Raw genomic sequence first — 13,477 nt, 5'->3', positions numbered from 1 at the left:
AAACGGGAACCCTCTTGCACTGTTGGTGGGAATGCAAACTGGTGCAGCTGCTCTGGAAAATAGTGTGGAGGTTCCTCAAAAAATGAAAAATAGATCTACCCTTTGACCCAGCAATAGCACTGCTAGGAATTTACCCAAGGGTACAGGAGTGCTGACTCATAGGGACACCTGTACCCCAATGTTTATAGCAGCTCTCTCAACAATAGCCAAATTATGGAAAGAGACTAAATGTCCATCAACTGACAAATGGATAAAGAAATTGTGGTTTATATTACACAATGGAATACTACGTGGCAATGAGAAAGAATGAAATCTGGCCTTTTGTAGCAACGTGGATGGAACTGGAGAGTGTGTGCTAAGTGAAATAAGCCATACAGAGAAAGACAGACACCATATGTTTCACTCTTATGTGGATCCTGAGAAACTTATCAGAAGTCCATGGTGGAGGGGAAGAAATAAAAATGAGATTAGAGAGGGAGGGAGCCAAAGCATAAGAGACTCTTAAAAACTGAGAACAAACTGAGGGTTGATGGGGGGTGGGAGGGAGGGGGCGTGGGTGATGGGTATTGAGGAGGGCACCTTTTAGGATGAGCACTGGGTATTGTACGGAGACCAATTCGGCAATAAAGTTCATATTTAAAAATAGTTATTTAAACTTAAAAAAAAGACCCACAGTTAATATCCTCAAAGGGGAAACTGAGATTTTCCTCTTTAGTCAGAAATAAGACAGGAATGTACACTGTTTCCATTGTCATTTAACATAGTAGTAGACATCCTAGCCTCAGCAATTAGACAAGAAAAGGAAATAAAAGGAAATAAAATTGGCATGGAAGAAGTCAAAGTTTCACTATTTGCAGATGACAGAATACTCTATATAGGAAACCTGAATGATGCCATGAAAAAATTGTTAGTCATTACACAAATTCAGTAAAGTTGCAGGATACAAAGTCAATGTACATAAATCAGTTGCATTTCTGCAAACAAATAAAAAAACAGCAGAAAAAGAAACCCAGTTATCAATCCCATTTACAATTGCCCCCAAAACCACAAGATACCTAAGAAGAAATTTAACAACAAAAAAAAAAAAGTAAAGATGTGTACTCTGAAATGTATAGAACGCTTATGGAAGATACTGAAGATGAAACATAGAAATGGGAAAATATTCCATATTCAAGGATTGGAAAATAAAACATTGTTAAAATGTCTATACTACCCAAAGCAATCTACACATTGAAAGCAATCTCTATGAAAATACCACCAGAATTTTTCACAGAACTAGAAGAAACAAACCTAACACTTGTACAGAACCACAAAAGACTTTGAATAGACAAAGCAATCTTGGGAAAAAAAAGCTGGAGGCATCACAATTCCAGACTTAAGCTGTATTACAAGGCTGTAACATTCAAGAAAGTATGGTACTAGCACAAAAACAGACAGATCAATGGAACAGAATAGAGAACCCAGAAATGGACCCACAATATATGGTCAACTAATCTTGAATGAAGCAGGAAAGAATAATTGTTGGAAAAAAAGACAGTCTCCTCAATAAGTGATGTGAAAAATGGACAGAAGCATGCATAAGAATGAACCTGGGTCAGATTCTTACACCATACACAAAAATAAACTCAAAATAGAGAAAGTCCCAAATGTGAGACAGGAAACCATCAAAACCCTAGATGAGAAGACCTCTTTGGCCTCGGCCATAGGAAATTTTTACTAGATACATCTCCTTTGTCAAGGGAAACAAAACCAAAAATCAATTATTGGGAGCTCATCAAACAAAATGATTTTGCATAGTGAAGGATACAATCAACAAAACTAAAAGGCAACCATTGGAATGGAAAAAGATATTTGCAAATGACATATCGAATAAAGAGTTAGTATCAAAATCTATAAAGAACTTACCAAATTCAACTCCCCAAAAACAAATAATCCAGTTAAAAATTGGCAGTAGACATGAATAGACATAATCAAGTGAAGACATGCAGATGACCAAATGACACATAAAAAGATGCTCAACAACACTCATCATCAGGGAAATACGAATCAACACTATAATGAGATACTAAATCACACCTGTCAGAATGACTAAAATTAACAACATAAGAAACACAGATATGGGTGAGGATGTGGAGAAAGGGGAACACTGTTACACTGTTGGTGGGAATGCAAAATGGTGCAGCCACTCTGGAAAACAATGTGAAGTTTCCTCAAAAATTAAAATTACAACTGCCCTATGACCCAGCAATTGCATTGTTAGGCATTACGCAAAAGATAAAAAATACTGATTCAGAGGGGCACATGCACCCTGATGTGTGTAGCAGCACAATCAATAATAGTCAAATTATGGAAAGAGCCCAAATACACATAAGCTGTTTAATATATATGGAAAGGTGGTAGAATTAAAAAGAAAATAAGAAAGAAACAAAACAGATGAACATAGGAGAAGGGGCAGAAAATTAAAAGATAAAAACAGAGAGGAAGGCAAACCATAAGAGATTCTTAACTAAAGAGAACAAAATGAGGGTTGCTGGAGTGGAGGTGGGTGGAGATATGGGCTAAATGTGTGATGAGCTTTAAGGAGGGCAGTTCTTGTGGTGATAATGGGTGTTATATGTAAGTTATAAATCACCAACTTCTATTCCTGAAACCAATACTAGAGTATATATGTTAACTCACTTCAATTTAAATAAAATCTTGTAAAGAAAGGAAAAAAAGAAAGAATGGAATATCAGCCATCAAGAAGAATGCAATCTTGCTATTTGCAATGATGTGGATGGAACTAGAGTGAATATGTTAAGTGAAATAAGTCAGTCAGAAAAAGACAAATGCCATAGGATTTCACTCATATGTGAGTTTGAAAAAATAAAACAGATTATAAGAGAGGAAAGGAAAAAATGGCACAAACCGTAAGAGACTCTTATTGTAACATACAAAGTGAAGGTTGTTGTAGTAGAGGTGGGAGGGAGGATGGGCAAAATGGGTGATGAGTATTAAGGATGGGTCTTGTGATAAGCACCAGATGTTATGTGTGGGTGATGAATCACTGAATTCTATGTCTGAAACTAGTATAACACTGTAAACTAAGTAGAATTTAAATAAAACTTGAAACATTAAAAAAATTTCTTTGTGTCTTCTTCAATTTCCTTCATAAGCTTTCTATAGTTTTCAGCATACAGACATATTTGGTCACATTTATTCCTGGGTATTTTATGGTTCTTCATGCAATTGTAAATGGGATCAGTTTCTTTAATTCTCTTTCTGTTGCTTCATTATTGGTGTATAAAAATGCAACCCATTTCTGTACATTGATTTTGTACCCCGTGACTTTGCTGAATTCATGTATCAGTTATAGCAGTATTTTGGTAGAGTCTTTTGGATTTTCCATGTAGAGTATCATATCGTCTGTGAAAAGTGAAAGTTTGACTTCTTTGCCAATTTTGATGCCTTTTATTTCATTTTGTTGTCTGATTGCTGATGCTAGGACTTCCAACACTATGTTAAAGAACAGTGGTGAGAGTGGACATCCCCATCGTGTTCCTCATCTCAGGGGGAAAGCTCTCAGTTTTTCCCCAGTAAGGATGATATTAGCTGTGGGCTCTTCATAAATGGCTTTTATGATGTTTAAGAATGTTCCTTCTATCCCGACTTTCTTGAGGGTTTTTATTAAGAAAGGATGCTGTAGTTTTTTTTCTGTAGAAAAAGCTGTAGCTTTTTCTGCATCTATTGACAGGATCATATGGTTCTTATCCTTTCTTTTATTAACGTGATATATCACATTGATTGATTTGTGAATATGGAACAAGCCCCAGGAATGAATTCCACTTCATCATGGTGAGTAATTCTTTCTATATTCTGTTGAATTCGATTTGCTACTATCTTGTTGCAAATTTTTGCATCCATGTTCACTAGGGATATTGGCCTGTAATTCTCCTTTTTTGTGGGGTCTCTGTCTGCTTTGGGAATCAGGGTAATACTGGCTTCATGGAATGAGTCTGGAAGCACATTCCATGCTAATGTATAGGAAAAATAAATATTGTTAAAATGTCAATACTACCCAAAGCTATCTACACATTCAATGCAATCCCAATCAAAATTGCACTAGCATTCTTCTCAAAGCCAAAACAAACAATCCTAAAATTTGTATGGAACCACAAAAGACCCCTAATAGCCAAAGTAATACTGAAGAAGAAGACCAAAGCAGGAGGCATCACAATCCCAGACTTTAGCCTTTACTACGAAGCTGTAATCATCAGGACAGTATGGTATTGGCACAAAAACAGACACATAGGCCAATGGTATAGAATAGATAACCCAGAATTGGACGCACAAATGTCTGGCCAACTAATCTTTGACAAAGCAGGAAAGCGCATCCAATGGAAAAAAATACAGTCTCTTTAGCAAATGGTGCTGGGAGAACTAGACAGAAACATGCAGAAGAATAAATCTAGACCACTTTCTTACTCCATACACAAAAAATAAACTCAAAATGGACAAAAGACCTAAAGGTGAGACAGGAAACCACCAAAACCCTAGAGGAGAAAGCAGGCAACAACCTCTTTCATCTAAGCCGCAGCAATTTCTTATTCAACACATCTACAAAGGCAAAGGAACTAAAAGCAAAATGAACTATTGGGATCTAATCAAGATTTAAAGCTTCTGCACTGCAAAGGAAACGATCAACAAATATAAAAGGCAACTGGCAAAATGGGAAAAGATATTTGCAAATGACATATCAGATAAAGGGTTATTACCCAAAATCTATAAAGAACTTACCAAACTCAACACCCAAAAAACAAATAATCCAGTGAACAAATGGACAGAAGATATGAATAAGCACTTTTCCAAAGAAGACATCCAGATGACCAACAGACACATGAAAAGACGCTCAATGTCACTCATCATCAGGGAAATACAAATCAAAACCACGCTGAGATAGCACCTCACGATGGTCAAAGTGGCTAAAATGAACAAATCAGGAAACTACAGATGCTGCTGAGGATGTGAAGAAATGGGAACCCTCTTGCACTGTTGGTGGGATAGCAAGCTTGTGCTGCCACTCTAGAAAACAGAGTGGAGTTTCCTGAAAAAAATTAAAAATAAAACTACCCTATGACTCAGCAATAGCACTACTGGGAATTCACCCAAGGTATACACAGGAGTGCTGATGCATGGGGCACATGTACCAGCACTTTCAACAATAGCCTAATTATGGAAGGAACTTAAATGCCCTTCAACTGATGAATGGATAAAGAAATTATGGTTTATATATATAATGGATTACTACTTGGCAATAAGAAAGAATGAAATCATGCCATTTGCAGCAATGTGGATGGAACTGGAAGGTATTATGCTGAGTGAAATAAGTCAGTCATAGAAGGACAGATATCATATGTTTTCACTCATATGTGGATCTTGAGAAACTTAACAGAAGACCATGGGGGAAAGGAAGGGGAAAAATAGTTACAAACATAGAGGCAAGGAGGCAAACCACCAGAATCTTAAATACAGAGAACAAACTGAGGGTGGACAAGGGTGTGGGGGAGAGGGGAAATGGGTGATGGGCATTGAGGAGGCACTTGTTAGGATTATCACTGGGTGTTGTATGTATGCCAATTTGACAATAAATTATATTTAAAAAATAAAAATGCCTAATGTATAGTTTAATATAAAAAAACTGAAACAGGAAGAAATAAAAATACTTGAACAGATCGGTAACCAGCAAAGAATTTGGATCAGTATTCAAAAATCCCCCCAAAAAATAAAGGTCCAGGGCCAGATGGCTTCACAGTGAATTCTACCAAGCATTTAAAGAATCATTAATATATATTCTTCTCAAAGTGTTCCAAAAATTAGAAACGAAAGGAAAACTTACAAATTTATTGTATGAGACCAGTATTAACCTGATAACTAAACCAGATAAAAAGAAAATTACAGGCTTAGATCCCTGATGAACATGGATGCAAAAGTTATCAAGGAAATACTAGGAAATCAAATCCCAACAACATGTTAAACGAATCACCCAACACATCAAGTGGCATTTATTCCTGTGCTACAACTATGCTTCAGTATTTAAAAATCAATCAACATGATATATTACACTAATAAAAGAAAAGATAACAGCCATCTGATCCTCTCAATAGACTCAGAAACACCATCTGACAGAGTACAACAACCATTAATGATTTTAAAAAATCACCAAAGTATGGTTACAGGGAATATACTTCAACATAATAAAGGCCATATATGAAACACCCACGGCTAATACCATCCTCAATGGGGCCAACTTGAGAGCTTTTACTCTCAGGTCAGGAACAAGACAGGGATGTCTTCTCTCACCACTGTTATTTAACAGAGGACTGGAAGTCCTAGCCACAGCAATCAGGCAACATAAAGAAACAAATGGCATCACCAAGGAAGAAGTCAAACTTTAACTATTTGAGATGACATGACACTCTATATAGAAATAGCAAAACACCACCAAAGCAATTATTAGAACTGATACACAAATTCAGTAACATTGCAGGATATAAAATTAAAGTACAGAAATTGATTCCATTTCTGTAATCCAATAAAGAAGCAGTATAAAGAGAAATCAAGGAATCTATATGATTTGCAATTACACCAAAAAGGAATAAAACAGAAGTAGTAAAAGATCTGTACTTTGAAAACTATAAAGCACTGATGAAAGAAATTGAAGATGACACACGAAATGGAAAAATATTCCAAGCTCATGGATTAGAAAAACAAATACTGTTAAAATATTTATACCACCCAAAACAATCCACACAGTTAATACAATCTCTATAAAAATACTAACAACATTTATCACAGAGCTAGAACAAACAATCCTAAATTTTGTATGGAATCACATGAAAACCCAAATGGCCAAAGAAGCCATGAAAAAGAAAATAATGCAGGAGACATCACAATTCTTGACTTATATTACAAAGCTGTAGTGATCAAGACACTATGATTTGGACACAAAAATTGACATATAGATCAATAGACCAGAATAGAAAATCCAGAAATTAACCCAGAACTGTATGTTCAACTATTCTTCCACAAAGCAGAAAAGAATGTTCAATGGTAAAAAGACAGTTTCTCCAATAAATCGTTTTGGGAAAGCTAAACAGCAACATGCAAAGAATGAACCTGGACCACTTTCCTACACCATAAACAAAAATAAATTCAAAATGGATTAAAGACCTAAATGTGAAACCTGAAACCATGAAAATCCTGGAGAAGAACATAGGTAGTAACCTCTTTGACATCAGCCACAGCAACTTCTTACTTTACTAGATATGCCTCCTGAGTCAAGGGAAACAAAAACAAATATAACTATTGGGGCTACATCAAAATAAAAAGCTTCTGCACACTGAAGGAAATGATCAATAAAACTAAAAGGCAACACCTGGAATGGGAGCATATATTTTCAAATGATATGTCTGATAAAGGGTTACTATCCAAAACATATAAAGGACTTATAAAACCTAACACCCCAGAAACAAATAATCCAATTAAAAATTGTGAGGACACGAATAGACATTTATCGAAAGAAGACATCCAAATGGCCAAGAGACACATGGAAAGATGCTCAACATCACTCATCATGAGGGAAATATGTATTGAAACCACAATGAGATATCATCTCACAGCAATCACAATGGCTAAAACTTTCAACAAAGGGAAGAACGGATGTTGGCGAGGATGCACAATTTTGGGAACCTCCCCTTACACTGTTGGTGGGAATGCAAACTGGTGCAGCCACTCTGGAAAACAGTATGGAAATTCCTCAAAAAGTTAAAGAGAGAACTACCCTATGATCCAGCAATTGCACTACAAGGTGTTTACCCAAAGGTACAAAAATACTGATTTGAGAGGGCACATGCACCTTGATGTTTATAGCAGCATTGTCAACAATAACCAAATTATGGAAAAAGTCCATATGTCCATGGACTGATGAACAGGTAAAGAAGAGATGATACACACACACACACTGGAATATTACTCAGCCATCAAAAAGAATATCTTGCCATTGGCAACATCATGGATGGAGCTACAGTGTATTATGCTAAACAAAATATATCAGTCAGAGAAAGAATAATACCATATGATTTCACTCATATGTGGAATTTAAGAAACAAAACAGATGAACATAGGGGAAGTAAGAGGAAAATAGGAGAGGGAGGCAAACCATAAGAGACTTAACATAGAGAACAAGTTGATAGTTGTTGGAGGGAAGATGGGTGGGTTGGAGGATGAGCTAAATCAGTGATGGGTTAAGGAGGGCACTAGTAGTGATGAGCAATGGGTGTTGTACGTAAGTGATGAATCACTAAATTCTACACCTAAATATAATACTGCAGTGCATGTTTACCAACTGGAATTTAAACAAAAGCTCAAAAAAAGGAAAAAAAAGAAGCATATTGGTATATCTGTATTCACAATTCATTGAAAAGAAAAGAAAAGAAGAAAAGTAAAGAAAAGAAAACAAAAGAAAAGAAAAGGAAAGGAAAAGAAAAAACAGACAACAATTCAGAACAAACTGAAGGTTACCAGAAGGATGGTGGGTGAAGGGATGGGTTAAATAGGTGACAGAGATTCAGGAGTACATTTGTTGTGATGAGCACTGGATGTTGTATTTAAGTTTTGAATCATTAAGCTGTACATCTGAAACTAATATATACAGCTTTTACTAAGGGGAATTTAAATAAAAACTTTAAAAAGGCAATGGAAAATGTTAATATTTTGCTGTGAGTCATTTAGAATGGAAGGTGTGCTTATAAATTGATTGTTTTCTTCTCCAGGTCAATTTTCTGAATTTTACACCAGGCTTACATTGTTAATGTATTTATTTTGCAATCAGCGAAAAAGAAAAAAAAAGAGGGGAAAAAAGGAAACAAAATATCTTCAAGAAGTCTGAGAATGACTAATCAGTAAAAAATACCTAGAGACTGGTTGGTTCAGCACATTTCTCTGGTCCTATCTCAAATCCTCTTAAATGACAGGAAAGGTAGTTTCTGTACATAAAGAATAACTCCAGAAGGGCAAGGGGAAAGAAAAGGCAAATACTTGAAAGGTGTAAGGCAGATGAGGCAGTGGCACCACGGCAGGAGTGGGGAGCCTGGAGTTTTGAAATGGAGAGGGGGCGCTTAGACGTTGTGGGAGGGTGTTTGGGGCCAGGCTCCTGACTTTGGAAAGGGGTGTGCAGGGTGACAAGGAGAGCTTCCTAGATCCAAGGCAGTGGTAGGCTTTGAGACTTGGAAAATGTGGGCGGAGTTTGGCAGGAAGGGGAGGATTCTTTCCAGGCAGGAAGCTGTGCTCCAGAAAGAGGGAAGAGACTGTGGCTGACACAGCGATTAGTGAGAGCCAGATGTGGCCGAGGAGGCACAGCAGATTAGGAGGGCTGGGGACACCGCCGCCATGCTCTTTGTTTGCCCGGCCACCCTCCCAGACATGCCGCCCCCCCTCCCCCGCCCCGTCTATGCATTCTTCCCTCCTAGCTCTTATAAGCACAGAGCTAGTCCCCTGCTGATCCTCCTTGGCCACAGGCTCACAGCAGAAGCACCAGCAAGGTGCCCGATTTGGGCGTGTAACGCCCACCATCCCCTGCCTTGGGGAGTCTGTACCTCTTGGTCTGGGAATTGTTGGACGCTGGGGGGAGAAACGGGGAGTGCTCCCTATTTCTTTTACCCTAGCCTCAGATCCCTTGCTCTAGTATAGGCTGAAAGAGCTGGGCAGGAAGTTTACTGCAGGCATGCAGCCAAGATGTTTTGATTTCCATCTTTCCTGTATAGTTTTCAGGTAAAATTTAGGCGCGGGTGACGGGGTGCAGTAATTAAAAGAAAAAGCTCATCTTGTCCTGCATTGAATATATTTTTTTCTTAATTTCCTTTCTTGGCCCTCCTTGCTACTGTGCTCCTTGCAGGTATGAAGACCCCATTTGGAAAGGCGGTTGCAGGGCAGCCGTCTAGGACAGGCACAGAACATACCAGTGTGTCTGTTACCATGATGAAGAGAAAAGCTGCCCACAAGAAGCGTAGGAGCAGGCCCACCTCCCAGCATCAGAGGAGCATTGTGGGCTGCAGAAGTCGGCCAGGATGGAAAGACGGAGATGAATCTCTAACACAGTGGAAAGGAACCATTCTGGATCAGGTACCTGTAAATCCCTCTTTGTATCTTTTTCAAATATGATGGATTTGACTGTGTTTATGGATTGGAACTTCACAGAGATAAAAGAGTGTCCTTACTTGAAGTCTTCTGTAATACAGTTGTATCGTCTAGAATCAGTGATACACACTTAGCAGAAATTATGATTGGCAAAGCAGTAGAACATATTTTTAAGATAGAGGAAGGTTCCAAAAATGAATTGAGGGGGATGGTCTTAGCTCAGGCACCTGTCATGAACACATGGTTTTATATTACTTATGAGAAAGATCCTGTATTATATATGTACCAGCTCTTAGATGATTATAAAGATGGTGACCTATGCATCCTTCGAGATTCCAATGATTCTCCTCCTGCAGAGAGAGAACAAGGAGAAGTTGTGGACAGTCTAGCAGGCAAATGTAGAATATGCCAAAGATGATGGCTCCAAGAGAACTGGCATGATCATGCAACAAGTAGAAACAAAACCCTCTGTGTACTTCATCAAATTTGATGATGATTTCCATATCTATGTCTATGATTTGCTAAAAACATGTTAAGGATCATCTTGAAATTTGCCAAAATGTGAGACTTTGTAAAATCTGTACACACAAAAGGTCTTGATTGGTTTCTAATTTTTAAGAACAGTCTTCTCACTTTTTGCATGCTTTTGCCAAAAAAAATGAAACTTTCACCCTCTCAGATATTTTTGGAAGAAATCTTTTGTCCTTCTTTCCCAACTTTTAATTGGTTCTTCCCCACAGGAGAATGATTCATTTGTCTAACTAGTGAATAAGGCCTGACATCCAGTGGCCCTTATTTTTATATTGTGTAGTGGTAATGGTTTCTTTTATGGTGTCTTAGCAGGACTGTGGAACACATAGATTAGAATCAGTGTTCAGTGATCAATAGGCTTAATGATGTTTTAGGTGCTGGCATTGGTAAATAGAAATATAATAGACATTTGTTAGGTTTTGTTTTGTTTTGTTTTCAACTCTATACTGTTTCTTGGTTGATCCTATGAAACCTATGTGCAGAAAAGTGTGAGCCCTACTGCAGCAGAAAAATAGGTAATGGAATGGGTCATATATGTTCCATTATTAAAGGCATTAGTGAAGGTTAAACTAAGTGTAGAAAAAGCAAGTTTGAAAAATAGGTAATGTTTTGGAGAAAAGCACCTGAGCAAAGCCAGTGCTTTCTCATTGGGTTTCTGATAAAAGCTCCATTAGCAGTAACAGACAGGCCTTGGACTTTTACGACGTTGGGGCTGAGACTCATAGCAGTACAATTAACCACTTGGGAAATATCTTTAAAATTAATTTAAGTTCACAAGCCATGGAGTCCAGACTACCAACACAGGCAGACTGGCATCCTGCTGAGGGTGAAACCAAAAAGATATTCTCTTGTCTTTGATGTTTTCTCTGTCTGCTTTTCTTCCTTTTGATGGCACTAAGTCTCTTCTCAGATATTTGACTGACAACAGCAATGTGGATCTGTATTACCTATTGTAATAATTCCTGGGGACATAAATTTGCTTGGGATATCTTTTATAATAGCTGGGGATTAGTTTGCTTTCTAATTTTTTGGATGTGAGGCTGATACTATAATAATCTTGTATCCTACTGATACTGTGGACTCTTAAAAACTGTGTGACATGCAGCTGTGGGATTAGATTAATTCAGCTCCTGAGGTCATGAAGGAACTACATCTAATCAAGAGGAAGACAGTCCAAGCTGCAGCTGCTGAAGGAACCCCATTATCTGTACAGACATCTTTATGAGATCTGTATGGCTGAAATGAGAAAACAAGAAATTGGGAAAGACAGAATTTTGGACTTTAATTCCTTTGGACCTTAAGAGAGAAATTTAATTTGGAGCATTTATTTTCCCTAGAAGTTTAATTGTTGGCATGGGTTTCACACAGTTCAAATTAAGGCATTTTTATTATGTTGTTAAAATTGTATTATTTGGAGTATTTTAGTGCTATTTTTGAGACTCATTATGTAATCTTTGTAAGCTATAGCAAATGATGTGTCTGGATATAATTGTAAATTGTGGATAAAATAGGGAGTGAACTTTCAGGCTGGAATGTAAGATAACTTTGGAGTTAATTACTGTTCTATTCTGAATCAGCTTTCTACGGGCAAAAGCAAAACCATTCACCAGTCTTACACAGATGGGAGCAGGATATTCCTAAGATACTATTGTCTCCCCCAAAGGGGGCAGTCAAGCCCTGTTTGTTAACCATAGTCTTGGGTATAAACCACAGTGGCTTAAGAGAACAAAAACATGCACGGGTATGATGGGATTTATTCTCCTCCTCCGTTTGTGGTTCTGACTCAAGAAAAAAGAAAGAAAAAGATTTGCATTTCTCAAAAATACTTGGAAGAAAAATTCTACCATGTCCACTTGCTATACTCATTCAGTTTTCCATATAAGAAGATGAATAACTTAATGAAATTGGGGAAAAAGGGTTATAGATAAGTAGCCTAGGCCCCGTTTGGCTCTTGAGTTTATTTCTCATTGCAAGGTATGAGAAAGACTGCAGTCCTTTATTACATGGCTGGGTACACATCCGCTCTGTAGACCATTCTATACCTTTGGGGTGGGAGATCCCATTGTCTTTAAACTTGGGGTAGAAGTTCATGTTAAGCTCAGGTCCAATCCATGTACTCCAGTCCAAATCTACCATCAAATAAAGCTGGTATTTATTTTTTATTACTTTAAAATTTTTAATATATAAGTTGTTTTGGGGGAAAAAACCCACATGCTTCTGGTAAATTCAAACAGTAAAAAAGGGTATACAGTAAAAAGTCGCCTTTCTTCCTTCTCACCCCTGGCTTCAGTCTCCCAGTCCCAATTTCCGAAAGTAAACACTGTTACCAGTTAGTATGTGTGCTTCCAGAAATAATAAAAATATTTACAAGCATAATTTCTATGTGTATCAGTTTTTGACACAAATAGTGGCATACTGAACGTGCTGTTCTGAAATTTGTACTCTCACTTCATATATTAAAACTAATATTTTAATCCCTCATTTATTCCTGAGTATATATTTTAGTTGGTTCAGAATCTGGAAGGGAAGGAGGCATGATTAATTCAAATCTTCAAATCCCATCCTAGTTTAATGAAAACTTGCATGTCCCTGAAAACCCACTATTTCTTCCAGGCAAATTTTTCTGAATAATAGAATGTGAAATCAATGTGAATGTGATATATTTTGTGGGAAGAAATCCTTAAGAGAGGCTAGTATATTTTTATTGAGGGAAGATAAAGGTAGGATCAACTATAAATTAAAATTATGGTAAAATTTACAGTAATATAATCAA

General features: G+C 37.3%; 1 protein-coding gene across 1 annotated transcript; it reads left to right on the top strand.

The window, feature by feature from the left end:
• Positions 1-9,933: 9,933 nt before the first annotated feature.
• Positions 9,934-10,709, top strand: LOC125159828 (spindlin-3-like). Its single transcript, XM_047848500.1, is given in 3 exon segments — positions 9,934-10,158; positions 10,463-10,569; positions 10,571-10,709. Coding segments are annotated over 3 exon segments (471 nt in total).
• Positions 10,710-13,477: the final 2,768 nt, after the last annotated feature.

This window comes from Prionailurus viverrinus, unplaced genomic scaffold, assembly GCF_022837055.1.
Source record: "Prionailurus viverrinus isolate Anna unplaced genomic scaffold, UM_Priviv_1.0 scaffold_64, whole genome shotgun sequence".
NCBI lineage: Eukaryota > Metazoa > Chordata > Mammalia > Carnivora > Felidae > Prionailurus > Prionailurus viverrinus.
Note: the sequence above shows the minus strand (reverse complement) of the source record. Positions and strands in the feature narration are given on the sequence as shown.